At 36.5% G+C, this 15,575-nt stretch overlaps 1 protein-coding gene across 1 annotated transcript; it reads right to left on the bottom strand.

Annotated features, from left to right (window-relative positions):
• Nucleotides 1–777: 777 nt before the first annotated feature.
• LOC148911219 (cyclin-L2-like) lies at nt 778–15,541 on the bottom strand. Its single transcript, XM_089029618.1, has 12 exons — nt 15,333–15,541; nt 15,173–15,247; nt 14,377–14,486; nt 5,578–5,662; nt 4,681–4,719; nt 4,518–4,582; nt 4,220–4,319; nt 3,748–3,810; nt 3,344–3,385; nt 2,768–2,909; nt 2,207–2,315; nt 778–1,943 (listed from the first exon to the last, which is right to left on the bottom strand). Exons 1-12 carry the CDS (start codon nt 15,522–15,524, stop codon nt 1,370–1,372), a joined length of 1,596 nt encoding a protein of 531 aa, XP_088885744.1. The 5' UTR covers nt 15,525–15,541; the 3' UTR covers nt 778–1,369.
• Between the last annotated feature and the right edge of the window lie 34 nt (nt 15,542–15,575).

The raw sequence follows: 15,575 nt of genomic DNA, 5'->3' as shown, positions 1-15,575 counted from the left end.
TGGTCAAGGGAGTTCTTCCCTCTAACAAAGAACCTGGTACTTTTCGCTGTTCTCGTAAACGTTGTTATACTTGTCCTCACATAGTCTCTCACACTTCTGTTGTCGGTCCTAAATCAACTGTTAAAATCACTGACCATTTTGTTTGTACCACTTCTAATGTTGTATATTGTATTAAATGTACCCGCTGTAATCTTTTGTATGTGGGCGAGACTGGCCGCCGTCTTGGTGATCGCATTTGCAATCATCTTTATGATATTCGCAATAACGATCCCACCAAACCAGTTTCCCGCCATTTTAATCTAGCTAACCATTCTCTTTCTGACTTCATTGTTTTCGGTCTTTCTTTGCTTAACGGCAACAATGATTGTCGCAAGACCAAAGAAATGCGGCTTATTCACCTATTGGGCACTCTTAGTCCCAACGGGATTAATGAACGCTTTATTTTCAACTAACCTTTTCTTTTGTCTTTTGATTGTTGTTTTTGTTTCCTTGCCTACCTTGCTCTCATTGGTTTCTTTTGTCTTATTCTATCATATATACACTCCTTTCTACCACTTCTTTCTCTTTTACTCCGACGAAGGACTAGCGTCCGAAACGTCAGTAAGTTGTTTCATCTTTTCACGGTGTATAATTTACCTTTTCATCATTACTGTTAAATTTCGTTAGGTGTGTAACATATACAATCCCAGGAAAATCCAATAAATGGATCGAATGCAAATGTCGCATTTTTACTTAGGCATATGACAGACAGACAAGAATGGAATAATGGAATCGAACGAAAGGGGCAAGGACATTTTATTTCGCTTTGCCCTCGAGTATGATTCCTTTCTTCATTTTAAGCAAGATGCCAAAGTGAAAACGTAAGTACTGCTAATATAAAGTATTTTTTCAAGTAATGAAAATGCGTTTAGCAAAGGACGAATGATCTACACTACAAGTTATTCACTGCTGTTTTACCCAGTTTGATTCTTCCTCACAACTGTTGAGTGGTTACGCCAAGTTTTAGTTGTAAGCATGTCATACGGTCGATTTAAATCTTACCGTGCACTTTAGCCAAAAACAGCGTTGCGTCACAAGTTCCAAGAGAGTTCTAAATCGTTGCCAAAAGTAGAAACGAATTCTACTTTTCGCAACGATTGCTTCAACTTATCTCGCAACATTTTTCAGAATGCGCTGTAGGTTACACGCTGCAATGCTCCATGCAACTTGTGTCGCAACGCCTTCGCGAGCCAAGTTGCAAAGAAAATTGCTCCGTGTAATCGCGCTTTAAGAAGAGCATGCTGCTATGTTTCGCTGTGACGAATTTTGCGATGGATATTTTTTCTAGACAAACAAAAAACCCGGAAAGACATTTCATATCATATAAAGGCTATCTATGTCTCCTGGAGTGATCTCTTCCTCCATCATCTCGGTCCCTTGTTCTATATTCTACACCATTCCTGTGATAGTCACCAGCTTTCGCTCGTTCTCTGTCGCGCTTCGAGTAATATCTTTTACTTCTATCACGACTCGGGCTTCGACTGCGACTTCTCGTTATCGGAGATCGACTACGAAGTCTTGGTCTGTGTCGTCGGTCGTACGATCGTTCTCGATTCGAAAGGCCTGTTTTTGAGGACGATTTTTTATTGGGTGCGCGCTCACATGAACGCTGTCGAGAGCGATTTTTTGACGAACGTACAACGGTATTTCTTCTCTTGCGACTTTTCTCTCCTTGTCTATTTTGTTCGGGACTCTCTGCGTCGCTACTGAACGACTCACTAGCGCGACGAATATCGGGACTAACGGATAAGCTATAGCTGCGTGATCTGCTTCGTGATCTACTGCGTGATCGTGATTTTGAGCGAGATCTTGAACGGCTTCTACTCATGGAACGGCTTTTAGTGCCGCTGTGATTGCGATTCCTCGGAGACCTGCTCCGTCTGTTTTGTCGGCTTGTTGGATTCCTAAAAAATAAAGGAAAACAAGTTTGACTTTAGAACAAGTGACTAACGAGAGAGTAAGAGACGAAAAAAAAAAAACAACAAAAAAAAAAAAAAAAAAAAAAAAAAAAAAAAAAAAAAACAGTTACGCACGTTAGAGCGCACGGCGTTACGCGCTGTAAATTGACCACGGCTGTCCTACCCTTACCGTTGCCTAGTTTTAATAGTTGCAATAATCTATTACAGTTTTCTAGCTTACGGCCCTCAACAACTCCAAGTCTTCTCACCTATCTTTTTCCGTTGTCTTCTTGTCCTCTTCAGATTTCGAAGCACCTTTTCGTTTTGTTTCCTCACCAGAGAAGGGTGAAACCTTACTGGGAGATGTTGCTCTAGACCCTAGGAGAGTAACCAGAAAGTCTGGGTTAGGGGCCGTTTTATTTTATACAGGGATGGGGTGATGGGTGGAACTTAGGGCGGGGTGGTAGGAACGTTAAAAAATATGGCATTTAAGGGGGCACCACGAAGATATTTAGCTAAAAAGAAAAAAGAAAATTGATTAAAAAATATTTTCTTGGGGGCCACGCAAAAAAAAAAAAAGAAAAAAAAAAAATGCTGAAGGGAAGCGGTCATAATTTTTTTACTTCCAATTCACAAAATCCCGCCACCTCCCCCAGGAAAACGAATGAATAAAAGGCATAGAAAGGGTGAATGGAAAGAAATTAAATGGGCAAAAACGAATATAAGAAAAGAGAAGGGGAATAAAATGAAGAGAGTGAATATAGAAAAGAGAAGCGCAAGGGATGGTAGAAAGGCATGGATAAAACGAAGAGAGTGAATAATATTTCTACCTGGTCTGGAGTCAAACTGTGTTGGTTTAATGGATGACGGGTTAGCCGAAGCCTGAGATTTCTGTTCTGTAGCTTTCTTCTTTCTTTCTTCAATTTGAGCTCGCAGTTCAGTAGTTTTCTTCAAGAGCTCATCTAAAGTAACCTACGAAATTGAATGCTTCTCATTGAGCTTTTATCAGGCATTAATGAATTAGAAAATCAGAAACGTATCATAATTACCATAGCTGAAAAGATTATGTTAAAATCAGTAAAACAGTGTGAAGTTTGAAGAAAATAAGCCCAAAACTCACAAAGATATGAACTTTGAAAACAATGTGAATTTTGAAAGATGACCTTTTGCCTAAAATAAACTTTTTCATACAACATTTCTATTTTTGAAAATTTTTATCTTTGGGATTTTTGAATTTACTTCCTCCTAAACTTCACAGTTTAACTAATTTTAATATTCTCTTTCCAGCCATCATAATCTCCCCCTCCCCCTCCCCGTGAGTTTTGGAATAACATAATGAAAGTATATTTGAAGTACATAGCCAATAGCATGGACCTTGTGAGCTATGTATTATTTTGTCGTATTACCTTTGGTTGGTTGTAGAGTTCTAGTATTGTTAAGCTGATTTCCTGTCAAAAATTGAAGGAAATTAATATTTCTATCTAAGATAAAACATGAATGAAAAATAGAAAAAAGTACCATTGCAAATGCTTTTTTAATTTGTTTACTGTCCTTTGAAGAGAAAGGACAACTACCTAGGAGTTTGATTCCATTGGGAAAACTGCGGCAACAGAGATTGGTTCACTGTTGATGGGTTGCAAGTATTTCCAAGACAGTTAAGAGACAAAAGCATGGCGGCCACTGTGGTGCAGTTAACAACGCTCCCCCAGAGGCTGCCATGACGTAACATGCAATCAAAGAATTGTCTGAAGGGGAACCATGAATTGCATCAGCCCAATTAGTAGATTATTTGTAATATCAAATGAAATACCTCCAGTTCTTCTAGAGTTGCATCAAAGAGTTCAAACCAGTGTGGCTTGTTTGGAAGGCAAATCTGAAACAAAAGTGACAAAAAAAAAATAGAAATTAGTGACACTTTTACCAGGATTTACATTTATTTTATTTTTCCTCCAAGAAATGATGTTACAGCTCAATGCATAAAAGTATGACCACATTTAATGTATTGGTATCATACTAGCATTGCTATGTTAAACTAACACTTTTGGATGGGAAGCTGGCTGGTTTTACCAAATGACGTGTAAAAGCTTATTTGGCAACAAAGCCAGTGCAACGAAGAATGCAAATACATTAAAATCTAATGTGATCATACTTTTGCTTGTTGCACTGCAAAACATATTGTGCCAAGAAACTAAATAAAAAACTTAATCTTTTAGCACAATATACCCTGGAACCCAGAGAGCAGTTATTATTAATAATAAGATAAAATTGTATTTAAAAAATACCTTGAGCTTTCTTGCAGAGAGGAAGATACAAGCACATGCGATGGTCTCAGGACGAAAGCGGACAAACACGTTGGTCCGTAAACTATCATTCATGTAGTTCCTGAAAGTTATAATGATAGGTCAGATTTTTGTGATGGGAATGAAAAAAATTTTAGGGTCGGCAAAAATCAGCAAGAAAATTAGAGTCGGCCTTGCAACAGAAAACATACTTATTTTTTGTTTGGCCTAATGGTTTAATACTATTAATATATTATTACAGTAATATTATTACTGTAGGACAGTAAGAAAGTCAACTTACCATGCTAATTTTGTTAATTCTTGGTTATTTTCACATTCTAATATTCTCAAATAATTTATAATAATCTGAAAAAGAAAGATTGAACCAAAAATATTAATTTAAATTATTACTTATTTAAATGAGAAAGTAAAAAGGCATACAGTGTCATCCTTTAGTGTCTTACCTTGTGAGGATGTTTAACATGTACGCAGAAGCCAAGTTCCTGTTAATATTACAAAATGAAGAACCTTGGTGAATAGTCATTGTGAATAGCAGATATCGGAGTTACACTCTATTGCCTTCAGATAATTGTTACATCTGGGTCAGTTTCTATACATTTCATTGTATTGACCCAAATGCCTCGACTCGAAACATTTGTTTGAAGGCAACAAAGTGTAACTCTGATATCTGCTATTAGATATGAAGATGAAGGTGATTATTATGAAAGCGATACATGATGATGATGATGGTATAATAATACATGATTATTATACATGACTAAGGTGAATGATGTTGATACACAAAAATGATGATCCTAATGATGATGATTATAATGTATGTGTATGATGATAGTGATGCTTATGATCATGATGATCATCGTTCTGGCTGCTGTAACTTAACAGATTACTTTTAAACTTGGGCTCTTGTAGGTTTGGGGTTGACTCAGGGTGCCAAAGGTTATCGACCATTGTGATTTTTTGTGACATGTGAAATGTCCAATTTAACTTTTTAAAACTGATTCGTGCCCCTCTTTTACCACCCTCAGTTGACTGGGTCAGAGAAACTAAAAACATTCTCCATGATGTAGAAACATTAGCAATAAGGATGTAATAAAGATCATAGAGGTACAGATCATAGGCATATAGACCCCTTACTGCATTTTGGAATGCAGCTCAATTTGGGGGACAAAACAATAGGTTCCAATTCTCAGGAGATTGGAATTCTTTTGTTTTGTCCCCCAGATCAAGCTGCTTTGACGTCACATGCAAGGGGTCTATAATTAGGTTCTTTTTACAAGGTACTGGCTGTCTTGGCTATGTTGCCTCAGTTAAATCTGGCTAATATCTTTGTTACTACTAACCTTTAGAATTCTTCTCTCTGCCTTGACTACCAGATTCTTGCGATTAAAATAAGTATTTCCCATGTATTCCATGTGTTGTATAGGCCTGTAGCAATAAATAGTTGATACTACACATGAAGTTATGCATCAATAAAGGTTTCTGCATCACTGTTCCTTGTTACCTCCAGCCTGCATTGAACTTGCACTCCAGCAATACCTTGTTGCAACCTCTGATATTTATACAAATCTAATAATTACATATCTAATAACTAACATCTAGGTAAAGCTATGGAATGTCTAATGGTGTTATAAGAACAGGTTGATTTTGATCAAGTACTATATTCTTCTAGAACATTACTGAAATTGTTAAGAGAACTTAGGATTTGATCAAGGATTCTGACTTGTTCTTGCAACGGTTACTGAGATCTTGGATAAAACTAATACAAATCTTAAAATATTTTTGAAATAATTTTAACCAAAGACTAATTTTCTCTACAGCATTACAATAGACTTGTCTTGAATTGGCTTGACTGAACTTGAAACGATGGTTCCAAGTCTAATACCCAATTCACACCAAGGCTTAAACATGTTTTAAAGTGGTTTAACTAAACAGGTTTGGAAAACTATCTATGAGCACTGCACAATATTTGGTGAAATAGTGCATGTAAACTATCCTTTGTCTTGCTCTGATAACATTTTAGAAAGTTTCATATCGTCGGTTTCTAGTTTCTCAATTTTTTCCCTAATGAAAACATAGTTTAACTAAACACTTTTAGGAGTGAATGGGGTATAGGTTAGATCTGTCAGAAGCCAGGGCAGAAAAATGCTTTTTGGCCTTTCACCATGCACAAGGACAGCTTTACATATTTAAGCTCAATATTTTGTAAACACGTTCTTTTGGAGCCAAATAGCAAAATATCAAATGCGACCATAATTTATTGAATGCGTATATGAGATATAAAGCCGTGTACTTTGGGAGAGGTGATATTTTGATCTGCAGAAAAACTGACATTTTTGTGAATACTAAGTAGATTTACACTAATTCGGAAAACTTTCGAGCAGCAGTGACACAAATGTTACGGTTAAAAATTTGGAGTATCAAACTCAGTTAAATAAAAAAATCGTGAAAGTAGCGGGCTTGTCGTTTTTCTGCCCTGTCATGCCAGGGTTAAGTTTTTAAAATAATAGAATTGCCAAAAAGTCCGAAGAGGTGGACATTTTACAAGTTACTGAGCTATTAATGGTAGTTTATGCCAGGGAATTTTGATCAGTTTCTCAGCATTTTCTGATCCCTGACTGTTAATGAAAATCCTGTATTTACTGTATCTTTCAAGTCCAACCCTTGACTTGCAACCATTGTTTCTTGGTCACTCAAGCGAATTTGGGAAAGCTTTATTATCATGAAGACTAGTGTATCCCACTGAAGACAATCATGAGTAGAGATCTTTTCCCTAATAAAACAGAAGAGACGTCAGGTAGAAAAAACATCAAGAAGCAAGTAACATTAAATGAATATCACTTGACATTATCACTGTTATTTAGTGGCTCGAAGGGGTTTTCTTGGCACGCATCTTTCAACTTCAAATCACAAATATGCGGACGTATATGAACGATCCATTGGTAACAAATCTTTTCAAGGCTTTAAAGTGCACATGAACCCTTCGACAATACTTTCAGTACTGATTCTACATAAAGTAAATAGTTGAATGGTAAAATATTTCTTGATTTGAGTGATGCGTTTCTAAGTTATGAAGGTTTATACTTCCAATATGCTAATGAGTGTGACGTCTATTAAGGCTTAATCAAATATACAAAATCGAACTGGTTCATAGATACAGTATTTAAGAAGCATCATTATTTTACTCATGGTTTACATGAAAGCTATTTACAATTTTTATTTTCAAAATGGCCAGCATTTAGTATTATTAGTTACAACAAAAACACTCAAATACCTTACCTGACGTCATCATCATTAACATATTGGAAGTATAAACCTTAATAACTTAAAGACGCATCACTCAAATCAAGAAATATTTTACCAATCAACTATTTACTTTATGCAGAACCAGTACTGAATGTATTGTCAAAGGGTTCATTTGCACTTTAAGGAAAATATGAAATTTTCAAATAAGCAAGTTTTTACTGGAATAGGAATTAATATAAAATTGGCTTGTTTGCTTTACAACTCATTTTCTTCATTTTTCAACCCAAGTTTCAAAATTGTGCTGGAGATCTTGAAGGATGGATTGTGTACTTTGCTCAAAGTTCAAAGAATGCAAAGAAAGTCTGTGAGAGCGTTTTTGATAAATTTGACCTTGAAGTTTTGAAGCATAGAAATTTTGCAAAACTAAAACATTTCAGTATCTTCATGAAAAAGTGCTTGTTCGCTTGTTTTGAGTCGTTAATTTTATCTAAAGCTGCTGAGTAACAGGGAAAACAATTGGAGAGAAATCTTACCATTTGACATTCCAAAATATTAGGCCAATTAAAGTCCGATATTTACAGTATTTTTTGGACTATTTTATTATGATAACAAACATGTTCGTAAATTCAAAACTACTTAATGTAAAGTAGTAAAAGTTTCTCTACATTTACTTACTACAACATAATGCCAAAATTTTATTTTCATTGCAACATTTTAAGATATTTGACCTAAAGTCTGAAATGGGGCAGTAATGTTGTCATCTTTTATCATTCTTGTGAATTTCAGTGCCCAGTGTAAGCAAGTCTATGCTTAATTGCTTTCCAAAATACCAAAATTAAAAGACCAATTAGAGGTAGGGAAGCCAGTACATCTTACTTATTACATATTTAGGGTCGATATCAGTGTGATAAAGCTGTGAATATAAAGCATATCAGAGAAGTGATATGATATCACTTCATGGTGAACTGGAAATAGCAAATTTTGTCATTTTATCGACCCTAAATGTATAATAAACAAATTATTGCATTCTAAGAGCTTGATATTTTTTTATTCACTCGTTTTCCATCTGATATTGCTTGCTCTCTCATGGACTCGCTTGTTCACAATATGTGACCTTCCATGGGAAAACGTGCCTTAATGCTTTTCCATTAAACGGCCTATTTTAACGGCTTTTAATGCTTTTTGAGAGACGTTAACGCTTTGCCAGAACGTTATAATGGTTTGCACTGAACTAACGCTTTTTTGAAAAAACCTAAAGGTTTTTCATAAACGATTAACGCTTTTCTGAAAAGACCTAACGGTTTTTCATAAACGATTAACGCTTTTCTGAAAAGATCTAATGGTTTTTCATAAACGGATGGAAACTCATAAATAATAACGATATCAAGATCTTAACATGTGAAAATCTCAAATGTATCTATTGTGGCCATTTCACCACTCTGTAAATAGTGTAGGGGTGAAGCTTCTGCATTGAAAAACAGCATGTAAATAATAGTTCAGATAATCTTTGGAAAGCAATTAAGCATCAACTGCAAGTGCATGGCTCAGTAACCATGAGCACTCTTTGATGCTATTTTTTGAATGTCATCTAATTTTAACTCATGCCATGCCCATGCAATAATCAAACAAAAACAAAGGTTATGTAACAAGAATGAATAATGGCAAAAAGTGCACAGCGAGTGTTACTTTTGTGGACAGAAAAAAAAGTTGGAGAAATGGGAAACTGGAAAATGGAGGAAGTTTGATAGGTGGGAATGGCTAGTGTTTGAATGGCTAAAAGTTTGAATGCGGCCTTGATGAAATTAGTGGAAACTGCAAAACAAGCAATGAAGACACCGATGAAAAAACAAATGTTGAAGAAACAAGCAACAGAGAATCGAGCAATGAAGAAACTAGTGGTGACCATGAAATGAGTGATGAAGAGAGTGAAACAAATGAGGACTACTTTGACTCACATACACCTAGTAGAAAAGCTAAGACGAAAAGACCAGTGGGAAAAAGCTCCTCCCGACATCAAAAGTGACTTCAGAGGAGGCAAGAAAGACACGAAGAGTAGTTTATTAAGAAAGGAGGAAATATACATGTAAGAGTTCTGTTTTGCACTAGAGAAAGTCTAAAAACATGTATCGTTGAACTTTTTTCGAAGGTGGATAAAAACATTTTAAAAAAAATTCTTGGTTAAAAAAAATACCTGTGTTCCTCATGACCACAACATGAAAATTTCTGGGCCAGTAGCAACAGGATTGACCAAGAAACTTTGGGCTGATCTAAGTGCGGGCATGGTTAACTCAAAGATTGAACTCTGAAACAACCTCTATGATGGTCAAAGGCAAGGCACGGCTAAAAACCAGATTGAACCCTGAAACAATCTCTGAGCCTATCATAGATCAAACCCTGAAACAAATCTGGGCACGGCTAACTCAAAGATTGAACCCTTAAACAATCTCTGAGCTGATCAAACTCAGGGCACGGCTAACTCACAGATCTAACTCTGAGACAGCTCTGGTCTGATCTAAGTCAAGGCACGGCTAACTCACAGATCTAACTCTGAGACAGCTCTGGTCTGATCTAAGTCAAGGCACGGCTAACTCACAGATCTAACTCTGAGACAGCTCTGGTCTGATCTAAGTCAGGGCACGGCTAACTCAAAGATCAAACCCTGAAAAAACCTCTGGGCTGATCTAAGTCAGGGCACGGCTAACTCAAAGATCAAACCCTGAAAAAACCTCTGGGCTGATCTAAGTCAGGGCACGGCTAACTCAAAGATCAAACCCTGAAAAAACCTCTGGGCTGATCTAAGTCAGGGCACGGCTAACTCAAAGATCAAACCCTAAAAAAACCTCTGGTCTGATCTAAGTCAGGTCACGGCTAACTCAAAGATCAAACCCTGAAAAAAACCTCTGTGCTGATCTAAGTCAGGGCATGGATAACTCACAGATAGAACCCTGAAACAACCTCTGGGCTGATCTAAGTCAGGGCATGGATAACTCACAGATAGAACCCTGAAACAACCTCTGGGCTGATCTAAGTCAGGGCATGGATAACTCACAGATAGAACCCTGAAACAACTTCTGGGCTGATCTAAGTCAGGGCATAGCTAACTCACAGATCGAACCCTGAAACAACCTCTGGGCTGATCTAAGTCAGGGCATGGATAACTCACAGATAGAACCCTGAAACAACCTCTGGGCTGATCTAAGTCAGGGCATGGCTTACTCACAGATAGAACCCTGAAACAACCTCTGGGCTGATCTAAGTCAGGGCATGGCTAACTCACAGGTCAAACCCTGAAACAACCTCTGGGCTGATCTAAGTCAGGGCATGGCTAACTCACAGATAGAACCCTGTAACAACCTCTGGGCTGATCTAAGTCAGGACATGGTTAACTCACAGATAGAATCCTGAAACAACCTCTGGGCTGATCTAAGTCAGGGCATGGATAACTCACAGATCGAACCCTGAAACAACCTCTGGGCTGATCTAAGTCAGGGCATGGATAACTCACAGATAGAACCCTGAAACAACCTCTGGGCTGATCTAAGTCAGGGCATGGATAACTCACTGATCGAACCCTGAAACAACCTCTGGGCTGATCTAAGTCAGGGCATGGCTAACTCACAGGTCAAACCCTGAAACAACCTCTGGGCTGATCTAAGTCAGGGCATGGCTAACTCACAGATAGAACCCTGTAACAACCTCTGGGCTGATCTAAGTCAGGACATGGTTAACTCACAGATAGAATCCTGAAACAACCTCTGGGCTGATCTAAGTCAGGGCATGGCTAACTCACAGATCGAACCCTGAAACAACCTCTGAATGGGTTGATCAAAGTCAGGGCACGGCTAACTCACTGATCAAACCCTGAAGCAACCTCTGGGCGGATCTAAGTCAGGGCATGGCTAACTCACAGATAGAACCCTGAAACAACCTCTGGGCGGATCTAAGTCAGGGCATGGCTAACTCACAGGTCAAACCCTGAAACAACCTCTGGGCTGATCAGACTAAGGGGTGAAAGCTAAAGAAGTAAGAAACATGCCCAACAAAGATGCTAAATGAGATAAGATGCCGAGTCCAGGAATCAAACTTGAGAAATGTGTACTGACTGCATTGCAACCCTTGATGACATGGCATACTATGTGCATTTCTTGCAGTTAAATGGAATATGGTATGCTCCAATTGCAGATTACTAATATTATTGCTTATACATTATATTAAAGTGCTACTACGACGAAAATCGCTCAAACTTGGATTCAGCTGAAACTTCCTAAGAATACTCTTTAAAGGTCCAATAATCACTGTATGAAGTGTTTTCTCGATATTCAGGACGAAAGTATGATATTTTTACGATTATTTTTTGGAGTCTGTGACGTCATACACTCAACTTCAAACATTGCTACATATATTTCTTTGTATATAAATCCTTCATTTATTTTATTCCTATGAAGCCCAAAGGGTGGCTAATGTGCTTATTTCACATTACTTGGGACTATAATTTATATTTTGGGGTGTTTGGGTATTTCTTTCTCCCTTTACTACTGATATTTTGATCATAAACTACAAAGAAATGTATGGAACGATGTTTGATGTTGAGTGTATGACGTCACAGACTCCAAAAAATAATCGTAAAAATATCATACTTTCGTCCTGAATATCGAGAAAACACTTCATACAGTGATTATTGGACCTTTAAAGAGTATTCTTAGGAAGTTTCAGCTGAATCCAAGTTTGAGCGATTTTCGTCGTAGTAGCACTTTAAAATTCAGTAAAACTAATACATAAAAAGCAAAAGCTACTTACCAACATTTTGAAAGATCTTTTCCCCTCAAACGCGATGCTTAAGAAGGATGAATTTCTGTGTTGAGGCATACAGAACTCCTTCTCTAATAGTTTTATGAAGAACTTCATGATTTATCAATTAATTTGGTTATGGAAACTCTTACATGTTACACATGATCATTACAAATCATAGCATTATAATTATTCATTTTAAATAAAGTTCATTTACTAAGAAAGCTACGTAAATACATAAATTTATATTCATAAGTCTTGTTAAATGAAAAAGATATTACATAGCTTTTTTAGTAATAAACTATCTATTTTATCCAAGATCTCTAACTTCTAATCAAACATTTTGACATACAGTACAAGAACAATGTACTATACATGACAGAACATATGTAAATACGTAGAGTTTAGTCAACTTTTGCAAAAGAATGTCGAACTTAAAATCCCATAGCAGTGTAGAAATGATGATATATCATGGTAGTTACATATTCTACATTTGATTTAATTGGATAAGGTTAAAAATATCACACCAACTTATCAATTTAATGATAAATTGTGTACTTGAAATGTAGAAATGAAATACATATCATGGCTTATAGTAAGCTTGCCTGATTGTTTAGAGGCCAGCTGGGAAGACCAGTAGTGATATCACCAAGATAACAATCTCACGCAACACATGGTAGTCACTCAGTCATTTAGTAGATCAGAGTGTTGTTTGGTGAGAAAGGGCTATGCAAAGTGCTTGGAGTTGTAGTCCACAGGTAGGCTGGAGTGGAGGTAACATGAACAACGATGCAAAAAGGAGGAAAAAAGGAAAGATATGTCAATTGGGTGAGCAGAGTTCATAATAAACAAATAAATAAATCAAAATCAACAATCAGTACTCAGATAATATTTTAGATATAAAACATTTTGACAAATTCTAAAAATTGTACAAAGTAAAAAAACCAAACTAATAAACTACAGTGTAAAAGTAAATACAAAAGTAAGACAATGTCATCATCCACTCAGCAAATAAATGAATGAATAAACTAGGCATTTCGAAGCTTATAAAATTTATAACATATTTCAGTCAAAAATACAAAAAACATTATTCATGCGCAAAAAAGGTTGTACAAGATCTATTAAATTTTACCAAGTATCCTATGCAAAATTAACAAGACCTTACCTATCTCAATGTACAGTATTTAACAGAATTAATTTTAATAATAATAAGTTTTTCTTACGACAATGTGATTCTGGATTCTAATGTTTAACATTAACATGCATAGGTCAGAAACTAATGTGAGAGCACTTTTAAGGCTGTTCCTACTGAAGATGAGGTTAAGACAATGCTTTCGTCAACTTGCCACTGTCATCAGAAGTTCGCCTCTCTCTCTGATGCTCTTTTCATAAGAACATTTACGTGCTTTTTTTTTGGCACATGCAAAACCAATCTTAGTTTTTTTCATAGCATTAAGTGCTTTTAAAATCAAAAGGACAGTGTTTTCTAGGGTCTAAGAAGTTGAGAAACAACTCATGGACCACAAAGACAAATTGGTAAAGTATCTTAAACAACAAACAGTTTGAAAAATATTTGGGGGAATCTTTTTTATACCAATATTGAGAGAAAAGACCATATGAATGTAATGCATCTTCTTTTAGACTGATAATTCAAGGAAGGATTTTGACGGGGGAAAAAATCTTTATTACTGCAGTTTTCAATAAATGCCAGCTTGGTGGCTGGAAGACACACAATGACATTTGCTTTTTGTTTCCATCAATCAAAAATCAGTCAGCACCTTTTTAAATTTTTGACTGGCAGCAGTGAAAAACCAAATTCCTATAAGCAACTTGAAGCTACTGAGTCCATGTAATATTGAAAACAGTAACTTAAGCCTCCATTCCCAACTTGCAACTCCACCCCTTAAGTTCTATTTAATTTGTCATAACAACTAAAATAGTTGCCTGTAAGATTCTTTCCAAGGGAATAAAAGAAGTGAAGATAATGCTGTTATGTTGGACTATGTAACAACAGAAACCAACACTAAATCCCTCGTTGAAGTCACCCAACATAGCAGTCATGGCCTATCCCTAACCCCAACAATCCCTTAAATTGAAAATATATTTACCTGTTGTTTCGTCTTTGCTTGATGTAATGGAAGACATTTATAACGTCTCTTATCCGCCGTGGCGCCTCTTCAATTTTGGCAGCCAGGAAGATGCACGCCATAGCGTACACCTAGGTAAGATAACAGATCTACTTTAAAGCATCTATATGACGTCAGAATGTGATATCCTTGACCTCTGAGTGTACTTTGGGGGTAGGGGGGAGTGATATCTTACTATATGCCTGGCATTGATTGAGTACAGTGTGCTACATGAGGAGAGTCTATATACATCTTGACCTGGTAGGGAAGGATATGTTTGACAACTGCACTACTGGCATGTTATGCGACCGACCATGTTTGGACTTCCATGAAAAGGATTATCCATTCTTGAATGTTTTACTTTGAAAGTTTGCAAAGCATTTGGAAAATGAAATTTCAAAACTTATCTGAACTAATTCCTACTAGTGTCACCACACTCTTTTGGAATATTTGTAGCCAAAAACTTTGTTCTAGCCACTTTATAATATAGTAAATTTGAGATCAGTGGATCATAATTCTTGTTATTATTTTGTGGTTTTACATGTGCAAATTATAGCTGAATTGTGTGTTTTATGTATTTTATGCGCCATAAAAATCATTTTTATTTTGTCCTACAAAAACAGGCTAAAACAAAAAATGTTAAGGGTATTAAAGTAAGTTATAAAGGATGAAAAGATTCAAACTTTTCGCCTTTTATTTCGCCACAACGCTAGAACAGAAGCGAACACTTCGTAAAACTTGTTAAAGATTTGAACAAGAATTGAACATTTCAACCTACCTCAGCATCGTGCTTTACGAACGATTTAGAATAGAAAAAACGCTGAAATATAACTTGTCCAGTAGCCATTGCTACCTGAGGGTTTGCAAAGAAGAATTCAAGTCAGAAAAGGTTCAAACTAAACGAGCAATCCAGCAATAATATCGGATTATTTCGTTACCTGTGGAAGTTTGAGCAATATTCCTGCGGCTTGTATAAACTCACAACCAACAATTCTTAGACTTGTTTCGACTTCTTTAGGTAGTCCATCTCTTATAGATGGTGTTTCGATAAGTTTTTCGGTGGAGAGGAGACAGTTTTCGAGAGAAATAACGACTTTTCCGTACTCCTCTTTAGTTCCGTTCGTCGCCATTTTGAACGAGTTCCTTCTCTAACGGCGAACGTGCAACCGACGTAGGTCACA

This window comes from Actinia tenebrosa, unplaced genomic scaffold (genome assembly GCF_029948245.1).
Source record: "Actinia tenebrosa isolate PJP-AT-01 unplaced genomic scaffold, QUT_ActTen_1.0 PGA_scaffold14__42_contigs__length_11649687, whole genome shotgun sequence".
Classification (NCBI taxonomy): Eukaryota; Metazoa; Cnidaria; class Anthozoa; order Actiniaria; family Actiniidae; genus Actinia; species Actinia tenebrosa.
Note: the sequence above shows the minus strand (reverse complement) of the source record. Positions and strands in the feature narration are given on the sequence as shown.